At 30.7% G+C, this 13,134-nt stretch overlaps 2 protein-coding genes across 2 annotated transcripts; both read left to right on the forward strand.

Moving 5' to 3' along the window:
* The first annotated feature begins 560 nt into the window (after positions 1–560).
* Positions 561–5,118, forward strand: LOC141596471 (putative jasmonic acid carboxyl methyltransferase 2). The gene is made up of 4 exons (XM_074416648.1): positions 561–762; positions 1,291–1,686; positions 3,295–3,546; positions 4,678–5,118. The coding sequence occupies exons 1-4, from the start codon at positions 682–684 to the stop codon at positions 5,050–5,052; spliced, it is 1,104 nt and encodes a 367-aa protein (XP_074272749.1). The 5' UTR covers positions 561–681; the 3' UTR covers positions 5,053–5,118.
* Positions 5,119–10,512: 5,394 nt separating this feature from the next.
* On the forward strand, positions 10,513–12,840 carry LOC141594750 (uncharacterized). Its single transcript, XM_074414742.1, has one exon. It carries the CDS (start codon positions 10,513–10,515, stop codon positions 12,838–12,840), a length of 2,328 nt encoding a protein of 775 aa, XP_074270843.1.
* Positions 12,841–13,134: the final 294 nt, after the last annotated feature.

Below are 13,134 nucleotides of genomic sequence, written 5' to 3' on the forward strand. Positions count from 1 at the left end.
GATTTTATTGTCTCAAGGAGAAAAGGGTCATATCTCTTAAGTACTCCCTCTATTTTTCAATATATGACTTTCTCACATTTCGAGACACATACTTCTCTCTTTAATATCTTTCAAATTATACTATTAAATATAGTGATATGTATACTCTTATGAAAAAAGTTTTCATAAGGAATTTAATGGTATAATTTTTATAATTTTTGACCAAATATATTTTTGTAAATATTAAAGTCAAAGACTCGTTTCGAAAAAACAAAATGTCATATATTAAAAAAATAGAGGGAGTATATTATTGTTAATTGTAGAGATGAGTTATATTAAGTGATGAACAGGAGATAAAAATCATCAAAATTACCATGGAAAAAAGGTGAATAAGCAAAGGAAATTGAGGTGAATTAAATTCGGTCAATTGCACCATAGAACATAGAATTTTGCTTCAAAGAAACATGCTCAAATTCCAACAGTTTATATGCATGTGGCCTTAAAACTATTGCATGTCAATTGTCAAGGACATGATTGAATATCGAGTACAGTATACCTTAAAAGATATAAATATTAGCCTCAAGCAAAGGAGAGGAGAGCAAACAAACTAACCACATAAATATTTATTTTCTTATTTTTCCTTCAAATAATTAAATAATTGTAAACTTTTGAAATATCTTAAATAATTATTTAATTACGAGGATGACAATGAACATGCTCCAAGTATTTCACATGAATAAAGGTGGAGGGGAAACCAGCTATGCAAAGAACTGTACTATTCAGGTAAAATTAACTTCATAGTAAAACTGAATTGAAAAATAAAAAATCGTCAAGCACGCTTAATAAACTATTCATCTTATTCACAATAATACGTGCTCATTTGATTTTTAGGGTTAAAATTACAAAATTTTGATGTTAAATTAAATATGTAAAGAATAAAAAACTATATACTCAAAATTTTGTTCATAGATATAATAATTACATCAGTACATAAAATAATCGTCAAATTTTTTTAAATATTGATCAACAACAAGAACATCAGAGCCTTAGTTTCGAAATAATTTGATATCCACGTAATCACATAAACCACCCATTAAAACCATAACATGCATACGAATTGCACACCTATGTTCCTCAAAGATAGAATAATAGACAACAAAATAAGATAGGTAATTTTTAGTGAATTACTTTGTCCTAATTAATAATTATCTTTATTTGAAATTTTTCTAACAAAATAAATCAAATAGGTAACTGTTATCTAAGAGAGAGTAAATAGTACTTAACCTAACATTTTCTTTATAATTGACATAGAGCAAGATATTGTCCATCACAAAACCATATGTGGAGGCAGCAATGCATGACTACATTAGCACAGGTATTATTCCACGGGACACATTTACAATTGCCGAGTTAGGCTGCTCGTCTGGGCCGACAGCCCTAGACGCGGTGACAACGATCATGGACGTGGTCGAAACAAGAGGAAGAGTGGCCAAGTTTATGGTGTACTTGGTTGATTTGCCTAGTAATGATTTCAATGAGGTGTTTACTTTTATACCAAGTCTTCAAAAGAGGGTAAATGAGGAAAAAGGTGTTGGTTTTGGACCTTGTTTCGTAGCTGGTCTCCCTGGTAACTTTTATGACAGATTGTTACCTAATCATTCCTTGCACTTTGTTCATTCTTCTTCTAGCCTTCATTGGCTCTCTCAGGTGACTTGCTTGAACTCATATTAAGTCATTATTTTCCATGGTATTTTTTGCATAAATATATTTCATGTTCTCTTTTTGAGTAATTTTATTAAGATACTCCACTTTTTGTTTCAAGTAAGTCTTGTGTAAAACTGTTTTACAATAAAATATTGTAAATTGTTTACTTTCACCGTCTCACTATTTGTTTACCTTTACTATTGTACAAATTAAAGACTAAGGAGAGACCAGAAGACTATACGTGCTTGTTGTGATTGGATAACAAGTAAACAATAATGGATATAGAAGAACAAATTACCCAGAATATTTGTAACATAAAATGGTAAACAAATGAATTAGACACCCAAAAATAAAACAAGTAAACAAATGATCATGAGGAAGGGAGTATAAAATACTTTGATGCCTTCTCACCCAAATATGAAAGTTTATTTTAATTGAGTAATTAAGTAAACTAATACTCCATATAATTTTACAATAATAGTTGTGTAATAGAGTTCTACTCAAGGTTTCGTGTTTAGTTTTCTTCCACTCCTTACAACTACGCATAGGACATGATTTTGGGACCATTTTTAGAATCAAATATGACCACTTTTGAAAGACAATTATTACTGAACCATTGTAGTTACATTTAACTATAAAATTATCACAAAATTCTATATTTTTGAAAAGATAAAAATAATCCGTTTAAAACAAAAAAAGTGTATTACACGAATTTTTATGAGGCTAGAATTTTGAAGGTACTATCAAATATTCAAGGGTATGGTCTTGTAAACGTGGACAAGTCCTTTTATATTCACGAGTAGGATTTTAATGTTGTACGGAGTATGCTACAATCTGTGCTGGTTATATTACTCTTTCATGGGAGACAATGACACACATAAGCATTTGAATAGTACGGATTATTCTTTTACTCTTTTAGCTTAGTTTAATTTTAAGGAGATAATGGTACGACATATTATCCTCTTCATTTATTTTCTCTCAATTTCCTCTCATAAACTCATGTAAATAATATTATCTCATTTATACTCTATTAATCCTTTATTTTTATATATAAATCATGAACCGTTCGATGTTGACAGGATATAATCTGGGCCGTTGATAGATAATGGCCTTTCCATTTCTTTTAGGAAATGGACAGAATTTTGGCTCATATTACATATACACCAAGTCAATAAACAAGCTTGTGACGAATTAATGCGTCAGAAATGAGAGTTTGTGAGTAAAATTTGGGTGAAATGTTTGTCAATGTGTAATCTACTCTGTAGTTAAAAAATATAAGTGAAATTTATGTAGAATAGTCCTTCCTAATGTAATGAGTGCGGATTTTATTGTCATTAAAAAAACAATATAATTATAGAAAATAAACAATTTTGATAAAATTTAGAAGGAGACATATTATTCCTAAATTTTGTTACTCGGTAATTATAGTGATATTTATTTTGTTGTGAATATACTAAATATTTTATACATAATCTAAGGAATAATTCCACATTTATAAAAGTTAGAAAACACAATAATACATCAAATTTTTGATTATCAATTTAATGTAATGCACTAATTTGGAGAAAGTAGCATATTGTATATTAAATTTTCCAATTCTTAAATTTATAGGTACCAATAGGGTTGGATGGTCCAAAAAATAAGGGAAAGATATATCTATCAGTGACAAGTCCAAGCCATGTGATTGAGGCATACAAGTTCCAATTTAGAAACGACTTTTTGTCGTTTCTCAAGTGTCGTTCACAAGAAGTGGTTTTGGGAGGACGAATGGTGTTGTCATTTATGGGGAAGATGTCCACTTTTGAAGAAGATTATCTTCCATTGGAGCTAATTGCTCGAGCTCTTATGACCATGGTTTCTGAGGTTATTACTCACTACTCACCATGCATACCAATTTCCTATGTTTTACTTTTTTTCATCTCGGTTATTTGTCTGTCTATTTTATTTTGGGTGTCTAAGTTTAAATTAACTATATCAAAATTGGGTTTTTCTACTCGGCATAGGTTAAGAAAGTCAAAAAATAACAAAATTTTAATAATGTCTTTATGGGAAATTGTAATATACAATTACTTTTACTTTTTTTTTTCCAAAGAAAACATTAAAATCTTTCTATTTTTGCTTTTTTATACTATATCCACTGGGCATAGGATAGAAAACTCAGTCAAAATTTCAAATAAATTGAGAATTGTTCCAACTATATAAGAAGGTGATTAGATTGTTTTTACAAAATTACATATAATAGTTTATTTTTGTGTGTGAAAACAATAAAAATATGAATGAAAACAAGAGTAATGATGAATACAACCCTTAAGATTGTAAATAAGAATTTAATGCATTTCTTTAAGCGGAATTAAAGTAGGAATTAAAGACAAATTTACATGTTTATTGATGTCATTAATGCTTGATTTAAACTTTTATTTCCTTTTTGGAGCTTTAAATATAGTCTCTAGGGCTGTATATATCATTTTCCTAAAAACAATTAAACTATGTTTTGAAGACGGTGGAAAATTAATAAAAAAAATAAAGATAAATAGTGACCACTTTATAGGAGAATATATATTCGTTACATCACTAAGCTAAGCTATAAGTTTAGGATACAAAGGTAATATAAGTACAATAATGCAAATATGCAATACCGAAATTGAGTAAGAATATAAAACATTTTATGATACGACATAACAACTTTTTTTTTTCATTTGGAATTAAAAGTGTGGTAACTTGTTACATCAAATCATTATTGTATCATTTTGTTGTAGGACTGTCATGGAGCAAATTGGGTAGTTTATGTTAATTATTCATTCTGTCTCAATTTTCTTTTTACCTTTTTTTCATCCCTTACAAATTATGATTTTTTTTCCCGGAAAACAACAACTCCGTATAAAAAATATTTTAATCAAAGATAAATAAGTGATTGTTGATCAGACAGAACAAGTAACTAAATACATAATCGATTAGTAAAATAATTTAAGTAAAGAATTATTATGCATGATGTAGGGACTTGTAGAAGAAGAGAAGGTGGATTCTTTGAATGTTCCATTCTATGCACCATCCCTTGAAGAAGTTAAACAACTAATAGAAGAAGAAACATCATTTAACGGAGATCATTTCGCAGCGATTGAAGTCGAGTGGGACGGAGGGAGCCGAATCAACGGATTCGAAGACTTTCATTCTTTCAAGGGACAACTTACTAGAGGAGAAATAATATCTAAGATGCATAGAGCCGTGCTCGAGTCGATGCTAGAACACCATTTTGGGGGAGACATTATGGATGAACTTTTTCTTAGGTATGCTAAGATTTGGGATTCTCATCTTTTGTTAAATGAGAACTCTAAATTGACCGTTTTGGTCATTTCCTTAATAAGAATGTAATCTTGCACCAAACGCATGTCATTTATGGCTTAGGTCCCGTTATTTTAGATTTAAAGTTATTTAATTTAGTTCACTTCAAATTCTATGAGTTCAGTTTAGTTCAGTTCAGTTCAGATTTTATAAGTTCAGTTCGGATACTATACGTCATTTAATTTAAGTTCAGTTAAGTTTAGATCTTATAAGTTCAGTTCAGTTCAGTTTAGATCATATAAGTTCAGTTCAGTTCAAATCAGATCAGTTTTAGTGCAAAAGAACAGGACCTTAGTGTGTTTGTCACTAAGTTCAATTGTATAAATTTTAGGATGGTCTTTTTTAGGCTCCCGCTAATGCCAAGAGCCAAATGTACCAAGCCAAGAACTTATGTGAGACTCTCAGTTGTCATATATATATATCATTCGTTTTTTAGGTTGTTAAATCATGTCTCGTGTTTTACTCATTATATAAAGAAGGATATTTCCACATTGAAAAAAAAGAGAAGCATACTCTATTGTTGCTCCATTTATTACTAAATTGGTTTTAAAATAAACCTCATTTAATTTATAAAGTGGACACCCTACAATAGAAGTATAGAACTGTTTACACAATAACTATTGTTGAAATTATTGGTCGTTAATTCATTATCCGTAATGGATATGATCTTGGCCCACACAATTTGTCATTTCTCTTACATAATATAGACGGGACTAGTAGTTTTTCCAACCAGAGCACATTTGATTGGGTCAAGAAATTGATGGTGCAAAACACTACACTAACTCACAAGTCGCAATGGTCACTTTCAATAATTTATATAACCTTGAAACACAAGGGACAACATGTCATAACTCATAATCAGGGCGTCTCAAAATAAATAGAGGTATTGTACAACACAAAAAATGAGGCGTTAAATATGAATGTATAAGTGTATTATATTTTAAAATTTGTATTGAATTCGGTGATCAAAATTAGAGGTCCGATTCCGCCGTCCATGATTGCCTTTAGTCTTAGACACCCCTGCTCATAACGTAGGGAATGATCATCACATATATTCCGTATAATCTTTGAAAAAAAAATCAGGATGGAGTCACTGAGATACTTATATAAGAAAAATGATACTTATATAAGAAAAATGATAAAAAAAAAAAAAAAAACGACTTGAAATAAAATTTTAACTTTTTGGAGGTTAACTCATTAATTTATTGAATTATGATTCACAAATATAAGACAACTAGTATTGGTGCCCGGCTTCGCCCGGGCTACCTCTACTTACCATTAATTTTTTTTTTCATTAAATAAAATTATTTAAAGTTGCATAACCCATAAATTTATCATTAATTTATTTTTCTATGACATATCCTAAAATTACGTTGAAATAAATTCACTACTCCCGCTATTAAAATTTTAATCTTATTAATGAAATAATAGTAATAACATTTCATTACTTCCCCGTAATCATTGTTACTTTCACTACTCCCGCGTAATTATTGTTACTGTCACTACTGTCGTATTAATATTGATAATTTCACTACTTCCGTTGTAATTATTGTTACTTTCACTATTGCCACATTAATATTGATTATTTCACTATTTCCGTTGTTGTTTCTACCGCTTTCACTAATCTCGTTGATAATATTGTTACTTTTACTATTCAAATGAGTGATTACTATCATATAACTATATCCAATGTTACTATAATTATTTTCTTTACTGATGAAATTACTTTTACTACTTGGCATGCAATTTTAAGAGAATTATATATTTATATAAATATATTACATATATGCATTAAATCAAATCGAAAGAATTATGCAATATTATATATTATGGAATCTAACTTGAATTACTTATAACCTACTTATATTATATTTGTGTATGTTAAATAATTATCATCTCTATACATCTAATAAACTATAAAGTTTAATAAAATTGCATAGATTTTAAATTTCATATATAATTTTATGATGATAATAATTAATACCATAAGTGTGCATGTTTATACTAATTAATTATTTTATTTTAAGGAAATTGACCATCTTCTAGTCTTCTACAAATATTTTATTTTATTTTAAGGAAAATTACCGAGCATCTTCTTTCTTTTAGTCTCATTAAAATTGGTCATCTTAATTAATTATTTTATTTTAAGGAAATTGACCATCTTCATTAATTATTTTATTTTAAGGAAATTGACCATGTTTTAGTCTATTACAAATGTTTAGGAAAATTACCAAGCTTCTATATAATTTAATTTTAACCCAAACTATATAATATTTGCATTGAGATCCCTTAATTGCGTCCATCACACGGTGCTAGTGATTTAAAACTATATAGTATAATTAATTTGTATAACTTTCTTTTATTACATTGAAGTCCCTTAATTTCTGTATTTAATATATAGTATTGATATGTTAATTGGATATATAAAAATTGTTAATTAAAGGCGACAATTGTGGACTCCTAATAAATAAAGTAGTGAGCATATGACACTAATTTCCTAACTTGCTTTTTTTGATGTACCAAGCAAGGACATAAGAAGTGGTATTAAAGTGGACGATTCAACCTTAGGTGTGATGTAATGTGGTGCTCGAGAATGTGGGGTGAAACGTCAACAAAAAATGTACCCTTGATTAACAATATAGAATGCGATTTGTATGTAAAGTAGCATTAGTCAAGGGAAACTTAATCAACATATGTTTGTTTATTTCATTTTTATACTCTTGTTCTATATACATATATTGATTCAACAACGTTAAATTATTGACTAATCTAGTAATCGTTGGTTTATCAAATAAATACAAATACTCGTACTTCTTATTTAATTATATAGATGTTAGAGTCTTAAATTTTAATATATAACCGCAAGTCCGCAATTGATACTTTTAAGATGATAATTCATAAATCTACTTTGTTGACTTTAAGTTATTGTCGGGTAACACTAGTATACATATATATGAAAAACATTTTAATCAAACATTTGAAAATGAACCGAATAGAGATAGTAGTATAAAAGACAACACAAATACTTTTTTTTTGCTCAAATAAGCGTATTATGTCGCAGGTTATGAATTTATTGATCTTTCTACTCCTGATAATATTGCAACAGCTGACTCAGAGTAAAAGAACAAAGCCAAACCTCAACGAATAAAGAGCATGATTAATTCTGCAGGAAAAGAACTACGGGTTTCAGAATGTTCTAGTTATAGATATAAAGGGTGTAGGTTGTTAATAGGTAATTAAAACATTGTAACTAACTCCGTAATTCTAGGGAATTAGTTAGGACTTTGTTATTAAATACACTGTATTTCCTTAGAAGTTTCTAGAATTCGAGTGTATATAAATAGCTTGTACAGTTTCATTTCTAATTATTCAATACTATTACAATTTTATTTAGCTCTCTATTCAAATTCAATTTCATTAGTTTTTCTCAATCATTTCAATCTTTATCTTCTTCAAAGTTTGAGGCTTTCTTTAATGACGTTGACACATGTTATGATCCATGTTTTCACATAGATAAGCTTTTATAAAGCGGTTTTACACATTTTTTTTCCTTTTTTATAAAACGGATTTTCTTAATATCCAAACAAATATAAGGATATTCCACGAGATAATATCTTAACAAATATATTATCTACGATAATATATTTTCCTAATATATTTCTAATATAATATTCTCTAATACTTAATAATCACTTTTGTCCACTATCAGAATTATATTTAAATTCGTTCTGTACTATATTATTGTAAAATCGTCTTAAGTAAAACTATGAAACATAATATTGTCAATCGTTCCTATTATAATGGATGTACAAAAGCCGTAAATGGCATGAGAGTATTGGGAGGACCAAGACCAAAAAAAGCAATATTTTAATTGGAGGACATGTTCGCACTTCGCACTGCCATTCAGACTAATAAGAATATTAATTTTTTATAATTTTTAATAATGTATACTAAAGATATTCACGTTACAAAATAGGTCTCGACAAGTGTGATAAAGTCAATGTAACCTTTTGTATGGATGGAAGGGAGTATATTCTACTACTCCCTTCATTTTTTTATATATGACGTTTTGCATTTACGAGGTAAGCCTTTAACTATAATATTTGCAAAAATATATTTGTTCAAAAAATATAAAAATGGTACCATTAAATTCCTCACGAAAAACTCTTTCATATGAATATACATATCATAATATTTAGTCTTATATTTTAAGAGATATTGAAGAGAGAAGATAGTGTCTCGAAATGTGAGAAAGTCATATATAAAAAAATAAAGAGAGTATTACAATTACTCATTACTTATCACGTTGTTTAAATGTCATAAAAGTTTTTAAAAATGCTTCAATACTACTATTCCAATTACAATTATTTTACGACTACAACATCGTTGGGGGCCTCGTGGCCCAAAGTTGTTGCCTATTGTAACACACGTGAGCTAATTTAAAGTTTAAACCATGTTGCACACGTTTTTAGATCTTTAATTATTGTTATGCTTGAAGATGACCCGTGGTGGAACCGGGTAGGAATTAATCGAAAGTTGTCCCCTAAACAAAGAAAAATCAAAATATTTTGTTGATTTTTTTGTTTTTTCAATTTCTTTTCTTCCACTGACTTTATTGTATTAGTACTTCTTGTCATTAAAATATTTTTGTTTTTTGTTTCTTATTAAGAATAATTAGTCTTATTTTAAATGGGTATATCCATCTAAAGATGTAGACGGGTAAAATATATCACCACTTTTATAATAAGACAACCTCATCATCCCATTTATTGTTTATATTATTATGAAAATGGTGACATATTTAATCTGTGTATAACCTTAGACGGATAATATTCGTCTAGAGTGAGATTTTGTGTATTAAGAAATCTTAATCCTGACACTGATCACGACAGTATATAAAAAATCTGGAGGAATTAATTTTTCTTTGACAAGAGTAGGCTATTACTACTTTACTAGATTGTCCAAATCTAGCAAAGATAAGGTGGGGGAGGTAAGGTTTGACATATGAGGTAAAATATAAAAAAAATTGTTATACCCTTTTTTCTTTTCTAACTTCTCTTCTACCGACGTTGATTGGGCTGGCTGCCCGGACACTAGACGGTCCACTAGTGGCTATTGCGTGTTCTTGGGTGAGAATTTAGTGTCTTGGGCTTTGTAGAGAATACTAGTCAATGTAAGTGGTTAGTCAATATTTGTAACTAACCTATAACTAACCTCTAACCAAATTAGTTAGTCGGTTAGAGTTGTTAGATGCTTTGTATATATAAGCACAAGTCTATTGATGTAAACCGTAACTTTTACACAAATACTCAATCAATAATATTGAATCTTCTTTATCTCTCTTTATTCTTCTCTCTACAAACTACAATAACAACCATCTTCTTTCCTTCCATTAATGGAGATTTGATGGTTTACATGGTATCAGCTTTGTAAGATCCTATTATTCTACGCTTCCGCACATAAACAACTTCCTCTTTTTTCATCAAAATCATGCCTGAAGATACTCTCTATTCACCATTAGACGACCCTTTGTTCCTTTCTCAAACTGATCAACCAAGCTTAATTCTCACATCTTTTTCATTTGATGGCTCAAATTTCATTCAATGGCAGAGGGAGATTATTTGGGCTCTTCTATCCAAAAACAAAGTTGGATTCATTACTGGAGAGTGTCCCTGTCCTCCTGCTACTGATAAAAAGCATAATTCATGGGTGAGATGTGACATTCTTGTATCTCGCTGGATCAAGAACTCTATTGCAAAGCCTTTGGTCAGTAATCTGCAGTATGCATCTTCAGCTCAATCTCTTTGGGCAGACATACTTGAACGATATGGTCAGCTGAATGTTCTAGATCTGTATGCTCTTAAGAAAGAATTGAGTAACATTTCTCAGGACACTTCGTCTCTTCTTGATTACTATGGTAAAATCAAGAATCTCTGGGAGAACATTGATACTATGGATCCAGTGCCACAGTGCACATGTGGTGCTATGAAGAATTGTACTTGCCAATTACTCAAAAGATTGTTGGATAGAGAGACACAGGCCAAATTAATTCAGTTACTCATGGGATTGAATTCTGGGTTTGAGCAGTTGCAAACTCATATTCTCACTTTAGATCCTTTGCCACCTATAAACAAGGCACTGGGTATGCTTCAAAAGATTGAACGTCAGAAGTTAATAAATGATGTAACTTCTGATGTTGCTGTTGAATCAGTTGCGTATGCAGCTAAAAAGAGGGCACAAACCTATTCTTCAAAGGATGAGACTAGCAAGAAACGTGCTAAAGATGACGTTCATGCTGGTTCTGAAGATGGGAAGTACTGTGACTATTGTGGTAGGTCTGGTCATACCATAGATGAGTGTTGGAGGAAAAAGACTTGCACTTTCTGTAATACTAAGGGGCATATCAAGGAAAGGTGTTACAAGTTTAAAGCTTTCAACAACAAGAAAGGGAATTCTAACATGGAGACAGGCCATACTAAAGCTGCTCATAATGCTGAAATGGTTTATTCTGATCAAGATTCTGAATATCAGGATATAGCTCCTTTTTCTGTTGCACAGACTGGTTATACTGGTAATTCCTCCTTGGGACAGTCTGGTAATCCTCAAGCTTCTGGGAATGTTCATGTTTCTCCTGATTTTGTTCAAGGGATAGTGAATTCTGTAATGACAAAAGTTTTGCAAGCTTTGAATGAGAGGCCAGAACCATCTGGTTCAACTTTGCAGTCCTCTGTGAACTTTGCTGGTATGTTTTATTCTTCACAAGCTTCTGCAGTAAATAATTCTAGTTCAAAGGTAGATTGGATTGTTGATACGGGTGCTTCAGACCATATGACTTCCAATTTGTCTCTACTACATGATTTGAAATGCTTACCTAGACCTGTGTATGTGGGTTTGCCTGATGGTAGTGTTAAAATTGTTTATCAAACTGGAACTGCTAAGATCACTGATAGAATTATTCTGCATAATGTGCTTTTCCTTCCAGATTTTAAGCAAAATCTGCTGTCAGTGGGCAAGTTAATTGCTTCTAGTGGCTTACTTGTGTTGTTTTTGGATTCTGATTGCATATTTCAGGACCCTACAAGTAAAGAGATAGTGGCTTTGGCTAAAAGAGCAGGGGACCTTTACAAGCTCAGGGGTGCTAATGCTTGTTTGCCTAGAGTTAATTGTAGTTCAGTCAATAAGGAATTTCTTGTACATAACAATAATACTCTAAGTCAGTCTCAGAATGTCAGTTTGTTACATGCTAGACTAGGTCATTCTTCATTGGACAAAATGAAATATGTAAACAGTGAAGGATTAAAAGGAATAAAAAAGATTTCTTGTGATACTTGTGTACTTGCCAAACATCATATTTTACCATTTCCAAAAAGTACATCTTATGCAAATGAATGCTTTAAGTTGGTGCACATGGATGTGTGGGGTCCCTATAAAGTACCTACCCTTACTGGTGCTAGGTCTTTTTTGACTGTTCTAGATGACCATTCAAGATTGACATGGACTTTTTTGATGCACAATAAGACACAAGTGCCTGGTCTTGTAAAAGGTTTTGTTAACTATGTAGAGACACAATTTGGAAAAAAGGTTAAAGTGATTAGGTCAAACAATGGAACTGAGTTTTTTCAAACATATTGTAAAGAATATTTTAGTACCAAAGGAATTATTCACCAAAGATCCATTGTTGGAAGACCACAACAGAATGGGAGAGTGGAAAGGAAGCATAGACACTTATTAGACACTGCTAGAGCTCTTCAATTGCAGTCTAGAGTCCCTATTAAGTTCTGGGGGGGAGTGCTTGCTAACTGCCACATATTTGATTAATAAGTTACCCTCTGTTGTTCTAAAATGGAAGACTCCTTATGAGGTATTATTCAAAGAAAAGCCTCAGTATGATGAGCTTAGGATCTTTGGTAGTTTGTGTTTTGCATCTATGCCTCCAACAGCTATTGATAAATTTCAAAAGAGGGCAAGGAGGTGCTTATTCATTGGCTATCCATATAATCAAAAGGGGTATAAATTGTATGATTTGGACACACATACAGTTTTTTCAAGTAGAGATGTTGTGTTCAGAGAGGGCACTTATCCTTTTAAAGCTTCAGCAAGACACAAGGGTGT

The sequence above is a fragment of the Silene latifolia genome, chromosome 8 (assembly GCF_048544455.1).
Source record: "Silene latifolia isolate original U9 population chromosome 8, ASM4854445v1, whole genome shotgun sequence".
Taxonomy (NCBI): domain Eukaryota; kingdom Viridiplantae; phylum Streptophyta; class Magnoliopsida; order Caryophyllales; family Caryophyllaceae; genus Silene; species Silene latifolia.

Excerpts from the sequence above, each read along its gene's own strand:
- LOC141594750 (XM_074414742.1), top strand. The coding sequence starts at position 10,513 with ATGCCTGAAGATACTCTCTATTCACCATTAGACGACCCTTTGTTCCTT.
- LOC141596471 (XM_074416648.1), top strand. The coding sequence starts at position 682 with ATGACAATGAACATGCTCCAAGTATTTCACATGAATAAAGGTGGAGGG. Across the intron at positions 763-1,290 it reads CAAAGAACTGTACTATTCAG|AGCAAGATATTGTCCATCAC; the intron begins GTAAAATTAACT and ends TAATTGACATAG. Across the intron at positions 1,687-3,294 it reads GCCTTCATTGGCTCTCTCAG|GTACCAATAGGGTTGGATGG; the intron begins GTGACTTGCTTG and ends TTAAATTTATAG.